At 65.7% G+C, this 11,550-nt stretch overlaps 2 protein-coding genes across 3 annotated transcripts in view; both read left to right on the top strand.

The window, feature by feature from the left end:
* The window catches only part of LOC135976037 (uncharacterized), an 8,710-nt gene extending 727 nt beyond the window's left edge, over nucleotides 1–7,983 (top strand). Inside the window, 5 exon segments of the mRNA XM_065570398.1 lie at nucleotides 69–378; nucleotides 381–616; nucleotides 729–1,059; nucleotides 1,131–1,176; nucleotides 7,980–7,983. Of these exon segments, the coding sequence (XP_065426470.1) occupies nucleotides 69–378; nucleotides 381–616; nucleotides 729–1,059; nucleotides 1,131–1,176; nucleotides 7,980–7,983 (927 nt within the window).
* Nucleotide 7,984: 1 nt separating this feature from the next.
* NLGN2 (neuroligin 2) overlaps nucleotides 7,985–11,550 on the top strand; it is a 22,525-nt gene continuing 18,959 nt past the window's right edge. Inside the window, exon 1 of one of the 2 annotated variants that reach the window (XM_065570552.1) lies at nucleotides 7,985–8,563. In XM_065570552.1, coding sequence (XP_065426624.1) covers nucleotides 8,122–8,563 — 442 coding nt within the window. In that variant the 5' untranslated portion in view covers nucleotides 7,985–8,121. The remainder of the gene's footprint in view (nucleotides 8,564–11,550) is intronic. The other variant, XM_065570551.1, reaches the window with a different exon arrangement.

Here is an 11,550-nt window from a genome sequence, read left to right as displayed (position 1 = left end):
GTGGACTGTGAAGGGGGGCTCCTGTCCCCTCCAACGCGGAGCCTCAACTCTGATTGGTCCCCTGACAGCCTCTGGTATTTCTCTTTTCTCTTTTCCTTCTGTCCGTCCTTCCCCCGACCTCCCTCCGTCCATCCCTCCCTCCCTCCCTCTCCCTACCCTCCATCCATCCCTCCCTCCCCCTCACCCCACTCCATCCCCCCTCCCTCCCTCCCCCTCGCCTCTCTCTCTCTCCCTCACCTCCCTCCATCTCCCTACCCCTTCCTCCATCCCCCATCCTTCCCCCTCACCTCCCTCCATCCATCACTCCCTCCCCCTCACCTCCCTCCACCCCTCTCTCTCCCTCACCTCCCTCCATCTCCCTACCCCTTCCTCCATCCCCCATCCTTCCCCCTCACCTCCCTCCATCCCTCCGTCCATCCCTCCCTCCCCCTCACCTCCCCCATCTCCCTACCCCTCCATCCCTCTGTCCCTCCCTCCCTCCATCCCCCATCCTTCCCCCGACCTTCCTCCATCCATCCCTCCCTCCCCCTCACCTCCCTCCACCCCCCTCCCTCCCTCCCCCTCACCTCTCTCTCCCTCACCTCCCTCCATCTCCCTACCCCTCCCTCCATCCCCCATCCTTCCCCCTCACCTCCCTCCATCCCTCCGTCCATCCCTCCCTCCCCCTCACCTCCCCCATCTCCCTACCCCTCCCTCCCTACCTCCGTCCATCCCTCCCTCCCCCTCACCTCCCTCCATCTCCCTACCCCCTCCGTCCATCCCTCTCACCTCCCTCCCCCTCACCTCCCTCCATCCCCATCCTTCCCCAACCTTCCTCCATCCCTCGCTCCCTCCCTCCATCTCCCTACCCCTCCCTCCCTCCCTCCGTCCATCCCTCCCCCTCACCTCCCTCCATCTTCCTACCCCTCCCTCCCTCCATCCCTCCCTCCCCCTCACCTCCCCCATCTCTCTATCCCTCCATCCCTCGCTCCCTCCCTCCATTTTACTAACCCCTCCCTCCCTCCCTCCGTCCATCCATCCCTCCCTCCCCCTCACCTCCCTCCATCCCCCCTCCCTCTCTCCCCCTCACCTCCCTACCCCTCCCTCCATCCCCCATCCTTCCCCCGACCTTCCTCCATCCCTCCGTCCATCCTTCCCTCCCTCCCCCTCACCTCCCTCCATCTCCCTACCCCCTCCGTCTATCCCTCCCCCTAACCTCCATCTCTCTAACCTCCATCTCCCTACCCCTCCCTTCCCCCCTCCCTCCCCCTCACCTCCCCCAATCTCCCTACCCCTCCATCCCTCTGTCCCTCCCTCCCTCCATCTCCCTACCCCTTCCTCCCTCCGTCCATCCCTCCCTCCCTCCCCCTCACCTCCCTCCATCTCCCTACCCCTCCCTCCCTACCTCCGTCCATCCCTCCCTCCCCCTCACCTCCCTCCGTCCATCCCTCCCTCCCTCCCCCTCACCTCCCTCCATCTCCCTACCCCCTCCGTCCATCCCTCCCCCTAACCTCCCTCCTCCCTCCGTCCATCCCTCACCTCCCTCCCCCTCTCCTCCCCATCCCCCTATCCCTTCCTCCCTCCTTCCATCCCTCCCTCCCTCCATTTCCCTACCCTCCTTCCCTTCCTCCCCCTCACTTCCCTCCATCTCCCTACCCCCTCCGTCCATCCCTCTCACCTCCCTCCCCCTCACCTCCCTCCATCCCCATCCTTCCCCGACCTTCCTCCATCCCTCCGTCCCTCCCTCCATCTCCCTCCCCCTCACCTCCCATCTCTCTATCCCTCCATCCCTCGCTCCCTCCCTCCATTTTACTAACCCCTCCCTACTCCGTCCATCCATCCCTCCCTCCCCCTCACCTCCCTCCATCCCCCCGTCCCTCCCTCCCCCTCACCTCCCTCCATCTCCCTACCCCTCCCTCCCTACCTCCGTCCATCCCTCCCTCCCTCCATCTCCCTACCCCCTCCGTCCATCCCTCCCCCTAACCTCCCTCCTCCCTCCGTCCATCCCTCTCACCTCCCTCCCCATCACCTCCCTCCATCCCCCATCCTTCCCCGACCTTCCTCCATCCCTCCGTCCCTCCCTCCATCTCCCTACCCCTCACCTCCCCCATCTCTCTATCCCTCCATCCCTCGCTCCCTCCCTCCATTTTACTAACCCCTCCCTACTCCGTCCATCCATCCCTCCCTCCCCCTCACCTCCCTCCATCCCCCCGTCCCTCCTCCCCCTCACCTCCCTCCATCTCCCTACCCCTCCCTCCCTACCTCCGTCCATCCCTCCCTCCCCCTCACCTCCCTCCGTCCATCCCTCCCTCCCTCCATCTCCCTACCCCCTCCGTCCATCCCTCCCCCTAACCTCCCTCCTCCCTCCGTCCATCCCTCACCTCCCTCCCCCTCTCCTCCCCATCCCCCTATCCCTTCCTCCCTCCTTCCATCCCTCCTCCCTCCATTTCCCTACCCCTCCTTCCCTTCCTCCCCCTCACTTCCCTCCATCTCCCTACCCCTCCGTCCATCCCTCTCACCTCCCTCCCCCTCACCTCCCTCCATCCCCCATCCTTCCCCGACCTTCCTCCATCCCTCCGTCCCTCCCTCCATCTCCCTCCCCCTCACCTCCCCCATCTCTCTATCCCTCCATCCCTCGCTCCCTCCCTCCATTTTACTAACCCCTCCCTACTCCGTCCATCCATCCCTCCCTCCCCCTCACCTCCCTCCATCCCCCCGTCCCTCTCTCCCCCTCACCTCCCTCCATCTCCCTACCCCTCCATCCATCCCCCTTCCTTCCCCTGACCTTCCTCCATCCCTCCGTCCATCCTTCCCTCCCTCCCCCTCACCTCCCTCCATCTTCCTACCCCCTCCGTCCATCCCCCTCACCTCCCCCCATCTCCCTCCCCCTCCGTCCATCCCTCCCCCTCACCTCCATCCTCCCTCTGTCCATCCCTCACCTCCCTCCCCCTCACCTCCCCATCTCCCTATCCCTTCCTCCCTCCTTCCATCCCTCCCTCCCTCCATTTCCCTACCCCTCCTTCCCTTCCTCCGTCCATCCCTCCCTCCCCCTCACTTCCCTCCATCTCCCTACCCCCTCCGTCCATACCTCTCACCTCCCTCCCCCTCACCTCCCTCCATCCCCCATCCTTCCCCGACCTTCCTCCATCCCTCCGTCGCTCGCTCCCTCCCTCCATCTCCCTTACCCCTCCGTCCATCCCTCTCACCTCCCTCCCCCTCACCTCCCTCCATCCCCATCCTTCTCCGACCTTCCTCCATCCCTCCGTCGCTCGCTCCTTCCATCCCTCCCTCCCCCTCACCTCCCCCCATCTCCCTACCCCTCCCTCCATCCCTCCGTCCCTCCCTCTCTCCATCTCCCTACGCCTCCCTCCATCCGCCCCCTCACCTCCCTCTATCTTACTAATCCCTCCCTCCCTCTGTCCATCTCTCCCTCCCCCTTACTCCCCGATCTCCCTACCCCTCCCTCCCTCCTTCCTTGCATCCCTCCGTCCCTCCATCTCCCTACCCCTCCTTCCCTCCCTCCGTCCATCCCTCCCTCCCCCTCACCTCCCTCCATCTCCCTACCCCTCCTTCCATCCGCCCCCTCCCCTCCCTCTATTTTACTAACCTCTCCCTCCCTCCCCCCGTCCATCCCTCCCTCCCTCCCCCTCACCTCCCTCCATCTCCCTCCCCCTCCCCTCCCCCCATCTCCCTACCCCTCCATCCCTCTGTCCCTCCCTCCATCTCCCTACCCCTTCCTCCCTCCATCCCTCCGTCCATCCCTCCCTCCCCTCACCTCCCCCATCTCCCTACCCCTCCCTCCCTTCTTCCATCCCCCCTCCCTCCCCCTCACCTCCCTCCATCTCCCTACCCCCTCCGTCCATCCCTCCCCCTAACCTCCCTTCTCCCTCCGTCCATCCCTCACCTCCCTCCCCCTCTCCTCCCCCATCTCCCTATCCCTTCCTCCCTCCTTCCATCCCTCCCTCCCTCCATTTCCCTACCCCTCCTTCCCTTCTTCCCCCTCACTTCCCTCCATCTCCCTACCCGCGCTGTCCATCCCTCTCACCTCCCTCCCCCTCACCTCCCTCCATCCCCCATCCTTCCCCGACCTTCCTCCATCCCTCCGTCGCTTGCTCCCTCCCTCCATCTCCCTACCCCCTCCGTCCATCCCTCTCACCTCCCTCCCCCTCACCTCCCTCCATCCCCCATCCTTCTCCGACCTTCCTCCATCCCTCCGTCGCTCGCTCCTTCCGTCCATCCCTCCCCCTCACCTCCCTCCATCTTCCTACCCCCTCCCTCCCTCCCTCCATCCATCCCTCCCTCCCCCTCACCTCCCCCATCTCCCTACCCCTTCCTCCATCCCTCCGTCCCTCCCTCTCTCCATCTCCCTACCCCTCCCTCCATCCGCCCCCTCACCTCCCTCTATTTTACTAATCCCTCCCTCCCTCTGTCCATCTCTCCCTCCCCCTTACTCCCCCATCTCCCTACCCCTCCCTCCCTCCTTCCTTGAATCCCTCCGTCCCTCCATCTCCCTACCCCTCCCTCCATCTGCCCCCTCACCTCCCTGTATCTTACTAACCCCTCCCTCTCCCTACCCCTCCGTCCATCTCTCCCTCCCCCTCACTCCCCCATCTCCCTACCCCTCCCTCCCTCTCCCTCACCTCCTTCCATCCCCCATCCTTCCCCGACCTTCCTCCATCCCTCCGTCCCTCGCTCCCTCCCTCCATCTTCCTACCCCTCCCTCCCTCCCCCTCACCTCCACCCATTTCCCTACCCCTCCATCCTCCGTCCCTGCCTCCCTCCATTTCCCTACCCCTCCTTCCATCCGCCCCCTCACCTCCCTCTATCTTACTAACCCCTCCCTCCTTCCGTCCATCCCTCCCTCCCTCCCCCTCATGTCCCTCCATCTCCCTCCCTCCCCCTCACCTCCCCCATCTCCCTACCCCTCCATCCCTCCATCCCTCCCTCCATCTACCTACCCCTCCCTCCATCCGCCCCCTCACCTCCCTCTATCTTACTAACCCCTCCCTCCCTCCGTCCATCCCTCACCTCCCTCCCCCTCACCTCCCCCATCTCCCTATCCCTTCCTCCTTCCTTCCATCCCTCCCTCCCTCCATTTCCCTACCCCTCCTTCCCTCCCTCCGTCCATCCCTCCCTCCCCCTCACCTCCCTCCATCTCCCTACCCCCTGTCCATCCCTCTCACCTCCCTCCCCCTCACCTCCCTCCATTTCCCTACCCCTCCTTCCATCCGCCCCCTCACCTCCCTCTATCTTACTAACCCCTCCCTCCTTCCGTCCATCCCTCCCTCCCTCCCCCTCATGTCCCTCCATCTCCCTCCCTCCCCCTCACCTCCCCCATCTCCCTACCCCTCCATCCCTCCATCCCTCCCTCCATCTACCTACCCCTCCCTCCATCCGCCCCCTCACCTCCTCTATCTTACTAACCCCTCCCTCCCTCCGTCCATCCCTCACCTCCCTCCCCCTCACCTCCCCCATCTCCCTATCCCTTCCTCCTTCCTTCCATCCCTCCCTCCCTCCATTTCCCTACCCCTCCTTCCTCCCTCCGTCCATCCCTCCTCCCCCTCACCTCCCTCCATCTCCCTACCCCCTCTGTCCATCCCTCTCACCTCCCTCCCCCTCACCTCCCTCCATCTCCCTACCCCTCCTTCCATCCGCCCCCTCCCCTCCCTCTATTTTACTAACCTCTCCCTCCCTCCCTCCGTCCATCCCTCCCCCTCACCTCCCTCCATCTCCCTCCCCCTCACCTCCCACCATCTCCCTACCCCTCCCTCCCTCCATCCATTCCTCCCTCCCCCTCACCTCCCCCCATCTCCCTAACCCTCCCTCCATCCCTCCATCCATCCCTCCCCCTCACCTCCCTCCATCTTCCTACCCCCTCCCTCCCTCCCTCCATCCATCCCTCCCCCTCACCTCCCCCATCTCCCTACCCCTCCCTCCATCCCTCCGTCCCTCCCTCTCTCCATCTCCCTACCCCTCCCTCCATCTCCCTCCCCCTCACCTCCCCCCATCTCCCTACCCTCCCTCCCTCCATCCATTCCTCCCCTCCCCCTCACCTCCCCCATCTCCCTAACCCTCCCTCCATCCCTCCATCCATCCCTCCCCCTCACCTCCCTCCATCTTCCTACCCCCTCCCTCCCTCCATCCATCCATCTCTCCCTCCCCCTCACTCCCCCATCTCCCTACCCCTCCCTCCCTCTCCCTCACCTCCTTCCATCCCCCATCCTTCCCCGACCTTCCTCCATCCCTCCGTCCCTCGCTCCCTCCCTCCATCTTCCTACCCCTCCCTCCCTCCCCCTCACCTCCACCCATTTCCCTACCCCTCCATCCCTCCGTCCCTGCCTCCCTCCATTTCCCTACCCCTCCTTCCATCCGCCCCCTCACCTCCCTCTATCTTACTAACCCCTCCCTCCTTCCGTCCATCCCTCCCTCCCTCCCCCTCATGTCCCTCTATCTCCCTCCCTCCCCCTCACCTCCCCCATCTCCCTACCCCTCCATCCCTCCATCCCTCCCTCCATCTACCTACCCCTCCCTCCCTCCATCCATTCCTCCCTCCCCCTCACCTCCCCCATCTCCCTAACCCTCCCTCCATCCCTCCATCCATCCCTCCCCCTCACCTCCCTCCATCTTCCTACCCCCTCCCTCCCTCCATCCATCCATCTCTCCCTCCCCCTCACTCCCCATCTCCCTACCCCTCCCTCCCTCTCCCTCACCTCCTTCCATCCCCCATCCTTCCCCGACCTTCCTCCATCCCTCCGTCCCTCGCTCCCTCCCTCCATCTTCCTACCCCTCCCTCCCTCCCCCTCACCTCCACCCATTTCCCTACCCCTCCATCCCTCCGTCCCTGCCTCCCTCCATTTCCCTACCCCTCCTTCCATCCGCCCCCTCACCTCCCTCTATCTTACTAACCCCTCCCTCCTTCCGTCCATCCCTCCCTCCCTCCCCCTCACCTCCCCCATCTCCCTACCCCTCCATCCCTCCATCCCTCCCTCCATCTACCTACCCCTCCCTCCATCCGCCCCCTCACCTCCCTCTATCTTACTAACCCCTCCCTCCCTCCGTCCATCCCTCACCTCTCTCCCCCTCACCTCCCCCATCTCCCTATCCTTCCTCCTTCCTTCCATCCCTCCCTCCCTCCATTTCCCTACCCCTCCTTCCCTCCCTCCGTCCATCCCTCCCTCCCCCTCACCTCCCTCCATCTCCCTACCCCCCTCTGTCCATCCCTCTCACCTCCCTCCCCCTCACCTCCCTCCATCTCCCTACCCCTCCTTCCATCCGCCCCCTCCCCTCCCTCTATTTTACTAACCTCTCCCTCCCTCCCTCCGTCCATCCCTCCCTCCCTCCCCCTCACCTCCCTCCATCTCCCTCCCCCTCACCTCCCCCCATCTCCCTACCCCTCCCTCCCTCCATCCATTCCTCCCTCCCCCTCACCTCCCCCCATCTCCCTAACCCTCCCTCCATCCCTCCATCCATCCCTCCCCCTCACCTCCCTCCACCTCCCTACCCCTCCCTCCATCCCCCATCCTTCCCCTGACCTTCCTCCATCCCTCCGTGCCTCCCTCCATCCCTCCATCCCCCTACCCCTCCCTCGCTCCCTCCCTACATCTCCCTCCCCTCACCTCCCTCCATCTCCCTACCCCTCCCTCCCTTCCTCCTTCCATCCCTCACTCCCCCTCACCTCCCTCCATCTCCCTACCCCTCCTTCCCTGCCTCCCCCTCACCTCCCTCCATCTTCTTACCCCCTCCCTCCATCCCTCCATCCATCCCTCCCTCCTCCCACCTCCCTCCATCTCCCTACCCTCTCCCTCCATCCTTCCCCACTCCCTCCGTCCCTCCCTCCATCCCTCCATCTACCTACCCCTCCCTCCATCTCCCTCCCCCTCACCTCCCTCCATCCCTCCATCCTTCCTCCCACCTCCCTCCATCTCCCTACTCCTCCATCCATCCCTCCCACACTCCCTCCATCCATCCATCCCTCCCTCTTCCTTTCTCTCCTTCTCCAGGTGAGGCCCCCATGCTCCGCCCGCCCGCCGGACCCCTCCCCGCCCGCCATGGAACGCAACAGAGCCCCCCGGCGCCGCTAGCGCCCCCCCGCTGAGCCGCCCAAACCCTTTCCCGCGCGTCCCCCCCCCCACTCCCCGCGCCATGCCTGTCCCGCCCGGCCCCGGCTGGAGGGCGGGGGCCTGCGTCCTGCTCTGGGCGGTGTGGCTGGCGGCCGGGGCGGCCCCCCGCGCCCCCGAGGAGGAGAGGCACCCGGTGGCCAGCACCCACTACGGCAAGCTGCGGGGGGTGAAGAAGGACCTGAACAACGAGATCCTGGGTCCGGTGGTGCAGTACCTGGGGGTGCCCTACGCCACCCCGCCAGTGGGTGAGCGCCGCTTCCAGCCCCCTGAGGCCCCCGCCTCCTGGTCCCAGGTGCGCAACGCCACGGCCTTCGCCCCCGTCTGCCCCCAGAACGTACACGGCATGCTGCCCGGCATCATGCTGCCCGTCTGGTTCACCGACAACCTGGAGGTGGTGGCCGGCTACGTGCAGAACCAGAGCGAGGACTGCCTGTACCTCAACCTCTACGTGCCCATGGAGGATGGTAAGGGGCCGGGGCGGGGTGGGGGGGACTATCGGGGGGCACAGAGAAGATGGCCCATGGGGTATATCGGGGGTGGGTGGCACAGAGAAGGGGGGGCCGTGGGGTGTATCGGGGGTGGGTGGCACAGAGAAGGGGGGGCCGTGGGGTATATCGGGGGTCGGTGGCACAGAGAAGGGGGCTGTGGGGTGTATCGGGGGTGGGTGGCACAGAGAAGGGGGGCCGTGGGGTTTATCGGGGGTGGGTGGCACAGAGAAGGGGGCCGTGGGGTATATCGGGGGTCGGTGGCACAGAGAAGGGGGGCTGTGGGTGTATCGGGGGTGGGTGGCACAGAGAAGGGGGCCGTGGGGTATATCGGGGGGTGGGTGGCACAGAGAAGGGGGCCGTGGGGTATATCGGGGGTCGGTGGCACAGAGAAGGGGGGCTGTGGGTGTATCGGGGGTCAGTGCCACAGAGAAGGGGGGCTGTGGGGTATATCGGGGGTGGGTGGCACAGGGAAGGGGGCTGTGGGGTGTATCGGGGGGTGGGTGGCACAGAGAAGGGGGACGTGGGGTATATCGGGGTGTGGGTGGCACAGAGAAGGGGGGGCCGTGGGGTGTATCGGGGGTCGGTGGCACAGAGAAGGGGGGGCCGTGGGATGTATCGGGGGGTGGGTGGCACAGAGAAGGGGGGCCGTGGGGTATATCGGGGGGTCGGTCGCACAGAGAAGGGGCCCGTGGGGTATATCGGGGGTGGGTGGCACAGAGAAGGGGGGCCGTGGGGTTTATCGGGGGTGGGTGGCACAGAGAAGGGGGGCCATGGGGTATATCGGGGGTCGGTGGCACAGAGAAGGGGGCTGTGGGGTGTATCGGGGGTGGGTGGCACAGAGAAGGGGGGCCGTGGGGTTTATCGGATGTCGGTGGCACAGAGAAGGGGGGGCCGTGGGGTATATCGGATGTCGGTGGCACAGAGAAGGGGGGCCGTGGGGTTTATCGGGGGTGGGTGGCACAGAGAAGGGGGGGCCGTGGGGTATATCGGGGGTGGGTGGCACAGAGAAGGGGGGCTGTGGGTATATCAGGGGTGGGTGGAACAGAGAAGGGGGGGCCATGGGGTGTATCGGGGGTCGGTGGCACAGAGAAGGGGGACCGTGGGGTATATCGGGGTGTGGGTGGCACAGAGAAGGGGGCTGTGGGGTATATCGGGGGTGGGTGGCACAGAGAAGGGGGGCCGTGAGGTATATCGGGGGGTGGGTGGCACAGAGAAGGGGGCCGTGGGGTATATCGGATGTCGGTGGCACAGAGAAGGGGGGCTGTGGGTATATCGGGGGGTGGGTGGCACAGAGAAGGGGGCCGTGGGGTATATCGGGGGTCGGTGGCACAGAGAAGGGGGGGCCGTGGGTGTATCGGGGGTCGGTGGCACAGAGAAGGGGGGGCCGTGGGTGTATCGGGGGTGGGTGGCAGAGAGAAGGGGGGGCCGTGAGGTGTATCGGGGGTCGGTGGCACAGAGAAGGGGGGGCCGTGGGGTGTATCGGGGGGTGGGTGGCACAGAGAAGGGGGACGTGGGGTATATCGGGGGTGGGTGGCACAGAGAAGGGGGCCGTGGGGTATATCGGGGGTCGGTGGCACAGAGAAGGGGGCCGTGGGGTGTATCGGGGTCGGTGGCACAGAGAAGGGGGGGCCGTGGGGTGTATCGGGGGGTGGGTGGCACAGAAAAGGGGGGCCATGGGGTATATCGGATGTTGGTGGCACAGAGAAGGGGGGCTGTGGGGTGTATCGGGGGTGGGTGGCAGAGAGAAGGGGGGGCCGTGAGGTGTATCGGGGGTCGGTGGCACAGAGAAGGGGGGGCCGTGGGGTGTATCGGGGGGTGGGTGGCACAGAGAAGGGGGACGTGGGGTATATCGGGGGTGGGTGGCACAGAGAAGGGGGCCGTGGGGTATATCGGGGGTGGGTGGCACAGAGAAGGGGGCCGTGGGGTGTATCGGGGGTCGGTGGCACAGAGAAGGGGGGGCCGTGGGTGTATCGGGGGGTGGGTGGCACAGAAAAGGGGGCCATGGGGTATATCGGATGTTGGTGGCACAGAGAAGGGGGGCTGTGGGGTATATCGGGGGGTGGGTGGCACAGAGAAGTGGGGCTGTGGGTTATATTGGGGATCGGTGGCACAGGGAAGGGGGCCATGGGGTATATCGGGGGGTTGCACAGAGAAGGGGGGCTGTGGGGTATATCGGGGGGTTGCACAGAGAAGGGAGCCCTGGGGTATATTGGGGGGTCAGTGCCATGGAATATGGGGTGCCATGGGGTAGGGTTGGGGGGCTCAGTGCCAGGAGATAAGGGGGGCTGCCCCAGGTGAAGAGGGCGACCTTTTGTGACCTCTGCCCCCCGTCTTCCACTGGCCCTCCAATACCCCCCCATCCCCTACAGCTTTGACCCTCCTAGTTTGTCAATGAGCCCCCCAAAATCACAGTCTAGGGATGGGCGGGGTGGGTCCCCAATAACTGGATGTTGGGGCCTGCCTGGGTTGGGGGGCAGGGGAGGAGCCAGGGAGTGGGGCAGAGGTTCCTGTAGGGGGGACCCCTCAAGGAGATGCAGGGCATGATAGGAAGGGGGGTTCCTGGTGTCTCCACCCCTGTCCCCCCCAAAGCATGGAGGGCAGTTGCCATGGGAACAGGGGGAGAAATGAGGAGGATGGAAAAATAGGGGGTAAAGGAGGGAAACTGAGGGAGAAAAGGGCAGAGCTCCCCCACAACTGCCCCCCACTTCCCCACACACCCCACTACTTCCAGCTCCCCCTCCCATCCCCCCTCAGCCCTCCATGACACCCTGAGACCTCCAAAGCCCCACATTCCCCACTGTCCCCCCATTCCTCTAACCCTCTCACAGCTCCCCCAGCCTCTTCCGAAGCCCCATATCTCCCCATTGCCTGCCCCCCACCCAGACCCCATCACCCCCAGGCCTTCCCACAACCCCCTCAGCCCCCTGTCACCCTACAAGCCCTTCATCCCTCCCCCAGTCCCC

Source organism: Chrysemys picta, chromosome 16 (assembly GCF_011386835.1).
Source record: "Chrysemys picta bellii isolate R12L10 chromosome 16, ASM1138683v2, whole genome shotgun sequence".
Lineage (NCBI taxonomy): Eukaryota > Metazoa > Chordata > Testudines > Emydidae > Chrysemys > Chrysemys picta.
The sequence above is the reverse complement of the archived record's forward strand: the minus strand, read 5'-3'. Positions and strand labels throughout refer to the sequence as shown.